This window comes from Triticum urartu, chromosome 1A (assembly GCF_056163025.1).
Source record: "Triticum urartu cultivar PI428250 chromosome 1A, HENAU_Tu73, whole genome shotgun sequence".
Lineage (NCBI taxonomy): Eukaryota > Viridiplantae > Streptophyta > Magnoliopsida > Poales > Poaceae > Triticum > Triticum urartu.
The window spans coordinates 109,754,082-109,762,374 of record NC_141873.1 but is presented as its reverse complement, the minus strand read 5'-3'; the positions used below and the strand labels follow the sequence as shown (position 1 = coordinate 109,762,374).

The window sequence follows — 8,293 nt, the reverse complement described above, 5'->3', positions numbered from 1 at the left end:
ATCGCGAAAGTTTCATTCCGTTTGGATTCCGTTTGGTTTTCCTTTTCTGCGAAACACTGAAATAGGCAAAAAAAACAGAAACTGGTACTGGGCCTCGGATTAATAGGTTTGTCCCAAAAAAATATATAAAAAAGCATATTAAAGCCCATTAAACATCTAAAATAGACAATATAATAACATGGAACAATTAAAAATTATAGATACGTTGGAGACGTATCAACGTATGAATGCGGTGAGGACAGAGGTGCGCGAGCTCGGCGACAGGGAGTGGAGAGAAGTGTCAGCGAGGGACATCAAGAACTGAGTGGACATGATAAAGTAGGGAAGAAAGATAAGGTCACTGTGGAGAGTCGCTCGTACGAGAGCATTCACACGTGAACGGCAACGAGCGAATGCAACATTTGTCTGACCTGGAACACTAGGAAGCCTCAAGATCCGTGGGCCTCATCCAACGGCAGCCAAAGCGTTCGTTGGGAAAGCTTATAAATCCCATATCAATTATAACATTTATTTATTTATACCGACTATTAAATGTATATATTTTCCCTCTAGAAGATAATAAATTTATCTGAAAATTACTTTTTCTATGGACGTCTGAAATTTTTAAAAACTTTGAGGGAAATCTGAAAATTATTATTATTTTGAATAAAATCTGAAAATTAAATACTTTCCACAATAAAACATGATATGAAATTATATACTCCCTCCGTCCGGAAATACTTGTTGGAGAAATGGATGTATCTAGATGTATTTTAGTTCTAGATACATCAATTTTTATTCATTTCTCCGACAAATATTTCCGAACGGAGGGAGTTCTTCTATCCAATCGGGCCCGCCGTGGGCCCACCAACTACTAGTGCAAGAAGGACAGGTGCCAACCGTATATTAACCTGCTCACCCCGGTCACCCGAGCTCGCAGCAAAATAGATCATGGCGACCCCTCAGATCTACCGCAAAACCCTCCTCCCCGTCCTCCTCCTGCTCGCCGCCGCGGCGCTCTACCCAGCCGCCGCCGACGGCGACGAGGTGCTCGCCCTCACGGAGTCCACCTTCGAGAAGGAGGTCGGCCAGGATCGTGGCGCGCTCGTCGAGTTCTACGCTCCCTGGTCCGTGGCCCGCCACATCCCTCCTCCGCTCTTCCTATCTCCTCGTGTCACGACGTGCTTGTGTAGTTTGACCTGCGTGCGCGCCGCTTGGATCTGGATCCGTGGTTGCTTTGCTTACTCCACTGGTCGCCGAGCTCGGATCTCTGATGGGATCGTGCCCGGGTTGCCGCTGGGAACGGATCGTAGCGAAATTGTAGCTCGGTGTAGAGCAGTCTAGATGCTATTGGACCGAACTCCAGTTGAGGTGGGAAAATATCGGGATCTTTAGCTAAAACAAACGATCTGCCTTGTTCACGCTGGCAGACGGAACTGTTTTGATCTCCTTTTGACGTGCACCAGAATTGGAATTGGTATTAGCCTGTCAGAATTTTGCTGCAATTCTGATCCCAGTCTTTGGATCTCAGATTTGTTTGAAAAAAATCTGGGCACGAGAGAAGAAATGGTCTACCGGTAGGAGGTTCCGATCAAATCTTATTTTGTGGTGAATTTAATGTATCTTTGGCTTACATGTGCATAGTCATAGCGAGTAAAGCGTCCACTTTAAGGGTCATCTTTGATGTTGTTAGATATCTGGTGGGTTTTTCTGGATCATATTCAATGGTAGAATGCTTATTGGCTTTGTGTGTCAGGATGTACTTCAGTGTTTTACTACTTGGGTTGTTCCAGTAAGTGTTGAACTATATTTTCTACCTTATACCATAGGCTTGTCGGTGAATCAGTTGGTGCATCGAACTGAATAAATTATCAAAACCAGGAGCTGTTGGGCTCAAAACCCACCTTTCAATACCAGCTCAGGCTTATGGGTGACTTGTTTGGTACATCAAAATCAACAGTAATAATTCATTGCAAGTATGAAAACAATAATCTATTGTAACGAGGAAAAGCTTTCACCAAGCTATTAATTGATGTTGCAAAACATACCAAGTGATCCATGTAAATTATTCATAGTTGTGGTAGGTAATATTATCAATATACGAACCAATCCTAATTGATCGGAGGCAATTGCATTTAAAATCATGTCAACTATTTCTGTTAGTCTCATATTTATTATCTTGTTTGTAAAAACTATTTCTTCCTTAGATGACTGTACTTTTCTACTATTTGGTTAATTATTTGATGATTGTTTTCTGTTTTATAGGTGTGGCCACTGCAAGAAGCTTGCTCCAGAATATGAGAAGCTTGCTGCAAGTTTTAAAAAGGCTAAATCAGTCTTGATTGCCAAGGTAAATCTCGTGCTTTTGAAAGTGTTTTGTAAATTAATGCTATAACATTTTTTTTGCCAACAGCTGTATAACATATACTGTTATTGGCCTCTAAATTGCATAGTATTTGTTATGGCATATTTACTAAGTTTCCCTCTATCCAGGTTGACTGCGATGAGCACAAGAGTGTGTGCAGCAAGTATGGAGTTTCTGGCTACCCCACAATCCAGTGGTTTCCCAAAGGTTCCTTGGAGCCCAAGAAGTGAGAATGCACACTTTGTTTTTGATCAATTCACTTCTTGTTATGAAATAAAATCTGAAAAGTTAATGTTGAACTCATTGTTTAGGTATGAGGGTCAACGCACTGCTGAAGCCCTTACAGAATATGTTAACTCTGAAGCAGGTAAACTCCAACTTGTGGTGTAGTACATTTTCCAGCCATGCTGTCTTGGTGGGTTTCAAGTCAGTCGGGTTCTCTATGACCATTTAATGGATTATGTAGAACATTTAAGTTCAAACCACAGGAAAACTAAGTTGGAAGATAAGCATCACACTGAAGTAGAAATTAGACAATTATTAGCACTTAAGCAATGTGGTGGCACTTCCTTTGACCCCCTTGTCACTTGTGCATGTGCTATTGGTATCATTCATCTTCAGTTATACACTTAACAGTTAATACTGGAAAGGCTGCTGGAGTTACTTGTGTAGCATCATTATATTTATATATGTATATGTTGGTGTCTCTCATTTTTGTTCTAGTCCTGTTGATTGTTACTAGCCTTATAACTTCATGGTGGTCCTTTAATCTCTTACATCTGTCTTTCAGCAACCAATGTGAAGATAGCAGCAGTTCCTTCAAGTGTTGTGGTTCTGACCGAGGAAACCTTTGACTCAGTTGTCCTTGATGAAACCAAAGATGTCCTTGTTGAGTTCTATGCCCCATGGTAAGTTATTATGATTATTATGATCAGCTTGACATGCACCAAAATCTACTTCATTGCACCGCTTTAATGGACATAATTTCATCAAGTGCCATTTTTGCTTGACAGGTGTGGTCACTGCAAGAGTCTTGCTCCGGTTAGTTGTAGATCTCACTAACTTGGCAATTTCCTTAATAACATAGTTTTCTCATACAAGAACTGTCATGCATCTTCATTTTTCAGCTTTCTAACTCAAGTCTGTAATTTCTTAGATATATGAGAAGGTGGCCTCTGTTTTCAAGCAAGATGAGGGTGTCGTGATTGCTAATCTTGATGCTGACAAATACACAAGCTTGGCTGAGAAGTATGCACTCTGAATTCTCTGTTCTAGTGACTTTTATAAACTGCTCTCCCTTTTTTTAAATGTAATTTTGTGAAGTTTTCCTGAATGAACCCAAATGGAAGACCTGTTAAATCTAACACATTTATTATCTGACTTGCCTACCAGTTTTGGTTATGCATGATATTTAACCACATAATGAAAGAGGAATTTTAATCGTGTATATTACTTTCAGGTATGGAGTTTCTGGTTTTCCCACATTGAAGTTCTTCCCGAAGGGTAACAAAGCTGGTGAAGAGTATGAGAGCGGTCGGGAGTTGGATGACTTTGTTAAGTTCATTAATGAGAAAAGTGGAACTAGCCGTGATTCGAAGGGTCAGCTTACTTCAGAGGTTGGTCACACATGAGAGCACACTATGGAAGTAAGCTGGGTGAAAATGTAATAATCTGATAAAGCCTATCCGTTGCAATTTCTGTAGGCTGGGCTTGTGGCAAGTTTGGATGCTCTTGTCAAGGAATTCCACAGTGCTGCTGATGACAAGCGGAAGGAAATCCTCTCTAAAATTGAAGAGGAGGCTGCGAAGCTCAGTGGTCCTGCTGTCAAGTACTAACTTCTACCTCCTCCACTGTGTTTGCAAGTTATCAAATTGTTCCCAGATTTTATTTTAATGTTAGTAGCAGCAATGCCATTGATGGCCTCTACATTTTTCTTCTATAAACCAGGCACGGAAAGATCTATGTGAATGTTGCAAAGAAGATATTGCAGAAGGGCTCTGACTATACCAAGAAGGAAACTGAGAGGCTTCATCGCTTGTTGGAGAAGGTGGGCAACAAGAAAGTTGATTCTTATCACATTATTATTACTTAATCTCCATATTTATGACCTAATTTCCTGTTTCATAACATGACAGTCGATCAGTCCTTCCAAAGCCGATGAATTCACCATCAAGAAGAACATTCTTTCAGCCTTCTCCTCTTAGTGGTGGTGACCCACGTGCCATAGTCAGTAGTGCAACAGTACCACCTGCCACAAGAGAGAAGTGAAGAAAGACAAAGAGAGATAGAGATCAGAGAGATGGCAGTGAAAGTTTAGCGGCGATAGATTTATCTTATTTTGGTTCAATGTTGAACAACATCTGATATCTGTTTTCTCTGCCGTTTACCTTTATGGTTACAGGGATTTACTTTAGCAGTAAAAGGGTTTACTCAAGAACAAACAGTACCAACTGGTAATGACATTAATAAATTTGCCATTTGTGTTTTATAGCTTATTTTGCTTTGCTTTGATGGACGTGAAAGTTTGCTGTCTAGAAGTGAAGAAAGACAGAGAGATAGAGATCAGAGAGATGGCAGTGAAAGTTTAGCGGCGATAGATTTATCTTATTTTGGTTCAATGTTGAACATCTGATATCTGTTTTCTCTGCCGTTTACCTTTATGGTTACAGGGATTTACTTTAGCAGTAAAAGGGTTTACTCAAGAACAAACAGTACCAACTGGTAATGACATTAATAAATTTGCCATTTGTGTTTTATAGCTTATTTTGCTTTGCTTTGATGGACGTGAAAGTTTGCTGTCTATTGGGTTCGCAACAACACAGTAATATGTTTCAGTCCGAGGAGAGAGTTGTCACTTGGAATGTTCCAATTTCAACAGACTGCAAACTGTTTAGTACGTACTTAGCAAAAATTCAATATGGGTCATACTACCATATGGTATCATCATCAGACCCGCTGCTTTTCGTGCCGAATTTTCCATTAATCAGTTGGACACCTCAAGGTTTATGACTCATGTTCATGTAATTGTATCATAAAAACAACTTCACAGACAACTCTAGTGATGATCGATGGACACATCTTTAGCTGGTTCCATGGAAATACATCAAATCTTGGGAACATCACAAGCATTTCATAGTCCAAAATCACATAAACTGTACAGAAGGGCCTCTGCTTCTTATTCCCCTCCAACAGGAAGACGTTTCGTTCACCACCGCTTCCGCACCTGCCATCGACGCCTCGACATCGGCCACTGCAAGATCGACTGCCGAAATCTATTTAGGTGTCGGGTGTGCAAGCAGCATGGTCACCGCACCCGTGACTGCAGCGCCTCGTCTGTCTCCTCGCCCTAGGTCTCGTGCGGCGCCTCGCCCTCATCAGCTGCGTCGCCCGCTTCAACGACCCAAGCCTCGCCGCCTGTCGTGATGCCGCTTGTTGGAGACCCATCGCTGCGGCCTGAGGAGGGCCATGTGGTCATCACCTCCACCCCGGCCACGGAGGACAGCGCCGCCACCCTCTCCACCATGGGCGCGCTGGCTTGGATTGGAGGGAACCACCCACACATCAACGCCGCGGAGGTTAGGAACGCAATCGCCACCAACTTCGTCATCGACCGCAGCTACATCAAGGTGGTGCCTCACTACTCGGAGGATTTCTTCGTCCTCTTCTACCAGCACCACCGCGACCTGGTCCCCGCGTCGGGCCGCTTCAGCCACGGTGGGCTGGACTTCCACACCGCCAAATGGAGGCCGGAGGCACACACTGATCTGGTGGAGGCGTACTACCATGTTCACGTGTGCATCGAGAATCTGCCGCTCAACACGCGGTACGACGAGGTGGCAACGCAAGTGCTGGGCCCCGACACTTTCCTACACCACTTCGACGTCACCACTGTCAAGAGAGAAGACTCCTCCTTCCTCGACCTCTGGGCATGGTCAGCCAACCCCTCCGCCATTCCCAAGGTTCTCCGGCTGACGGTCGCCGGCAACCAGCCGGCGGGCTACAACAACGGCCCAAGCGCTTTTGTTGGCCGGCATGGACTCAAGGGGCGTGTCCTGGTTCACCTCAACCTGGTTGAGGATTTCACCCTCGACGCCAACGGCGACATCCCTCGACGGCCTCGCTCCTCGCATCCGTTCACCTTCCGCTACGGGGTCATCGACGGCGAGTCCAGGATGCGGGACAGAGCGGAGGTGGCTAGGAGGCGCCACAACGACCACGACCGCGACCAGGACAGGGATAGCAACCACAACCGGGACAAACGGGACGACGACCGCGGCCGTGGCTGCCGTGGACGCGACGAGCGGCCTTCCTCTTGGAGGGAGCACTTTTTCCGGAGCAGGTCTCGCTCCCCGAAGCACCGTGATGATGAGGGGCGCCGAGACGGCAGAGAAGACCGCCGAGACGACCGTGGCCGCGATGGTCGCCGCCGCCATGATGCCCCTGACGCACGCTCCATCGACAGCAAGCTGGTCCATCGCCTCCCGAAATGTGCTGTCATCCCAGCCTCTGGTACCGTCGCTGCCCTGCTGACTGCCCGGCACGCTCTGGGCGCTCTGGAGGTGCTGCTAGCCCGGTCAGCGAAGACACTCCTGGCCGCTTGCCTCCTTCCTCGCTGTGATCGACCTCCTGTGATGTGATTCAGCTCACCTCCGTGCCTGGCGAGGGCTCTTGGTTGTGATGGATCGCTCCCTTCTTTGGGTCCAAGCAACGACAGGCAGCCGTGTGCCCTGCTTTGGCTCCACAAGCATCAACACCTCCCCATACCACGACCCTAGAAGTCATCGAGATCATCCCGTCCTCTCCTGCAGTGCAAGACAACATAGCTGTTGCTCCATCTCCTTCCTCTAAAGCTGAGATAGTCACCCCAGTCTTTGTCCCTGCAGCCAGCCCGGTTGCTGGCAGTTTGGGGACCCGCCTCACTCTCCCCTATTTGTGGCCTGCCAGCCACCCTTGCTCGCCGCACCAAGCTCACCCTCCCCAAGGCCAAGACCACCAACTAGAAGAAGAAAGACGCCGGCTGGGGTGGTTGGCTTCAACCTTGCCTGCTCTAGCCCGTGTCTCCAAGCCATGAGGAGAAAGATGATGGTTTCGAAGATGGCAGAGAGACTGTTATGCCAGCGCATGGGCATTGTGGATGAAGGCTAGCAAGTCATAGAGGAAGCCATTGACAAATTTGTGGCTATGTTCCAAGGGCATCTCCCTGACATCACTATGGCGGCTCTCCGGGCGCTGTTCAATCTCGACTGCGACTTGGTGCAAGCCTTTGAGGATGCCCTGGTGGCACAGGTGGTGAGGCGGGACCGGAGCTGCAGGCAGCGGCGGGGGACGCGTGCGACGCGGCGGAGTGACTGGAGTGTTTGTAGCTCCTGTAGAAGATGTGCTCTAGTTTACATGATAGCTTCAACCCCTCTGCTTATGTGTGTGCGCGCCTGTTTGCAATCGTCGACATCGGCGTCTGCTATCTGCTGCCCTGGCGAGGCTTTTGTGCTAGCTCTGTTAGGTTCATCTCGCTCCACCATGTGTGATATGAATGTTAAATGTCAGGTTGATGTTTTCTTTGTTGCTATCAACTGCTACTTAACTTCTGCTGTACCCAAAGTTTCCCATGATGGATCAAAATCTTAGTACCCTAAGATGGAATGTCCGAGGCTTAAATTGTCCCGATCATCGAGCAACAATCCAGTAAACAATCATCAACACTCCATGTCGCTTGGTCTGCCTGCAGGAGACCAAGCTTGAGCTCGTCGACCCTTTCATCGCTTCATACCTGGGAGGTCAAAGATTGAAGAGTTTTGCCCATCGCCCTGCTAATGGGACACGGGGTGGCATCTTGCTTCTCTGGGATGACGATACTGTGGACGTGAAGGATGCTTGCATCAGAGCCTTCTTCCTCTCCTGCAATGTCATGATCAATGCATCCAATTGAACCTTTAAGCTAACAACGGTTTA

General features: G+C 46.4%; 2 protein-coding genes across 2 annotated transcripts; both read left to right on the top strand.

Annotated features, from left to right (window-relative positions):
- The first annotated feature begins 889 nt into the window (after nucleotides 1–889).
- UNE5 (thioredoxin family protein) lies at nucleotides 890–4,832 on the top strand. Its single transcript, XM_048713830.2, has 11 exons — nucleotides 890–1,106; nucleotides 2,245–2,329; nucleotides 2,473–2,570; nucleotides 2,656–2,711; nucleotides 3,135–3,252; nucleotides 3,358–3,385; nucleotides 3,501–3,592; nucleotides 3,804–3,960; nucleotides 4,048–4,172; nucleotides 4,292–4,391; nucleotides 4,480–4,832. Exons 1-11 carry the CDS (start codon nucleotides 931–933, stop codon nucleotides 4,546–4,548), a joined length of 1,104 nt encoding a protein of 367 aa, XP_048569787.1. The 5' UTR covers nucleotides 890–930; the 3' UTR covers nucleotides 4,549–4,832.
- A 136-nt stretch (nucleotides 4,833–4,968) lies between these two features.
- LOC147990276 (uncharacterized) lies at nucleotides 4,969–7,846 on the top strand. The gene has a single exon (XM_087514903.1). It carries the CDS (start codon nucleotides 5,767–5,769, stop codon nucleotides 6,979–6,981), a length of 1,215 nt encoding a protein of 404 aa, XP_087371029.1. The 5' UTR covers nucleotides 4,969–5,766; the 3' UTR covers nucleotides 6,982–7,846.
- The last annotated feature ends 447 nt before the right edge of the window (nucleotides 7,847–8,293 follow it).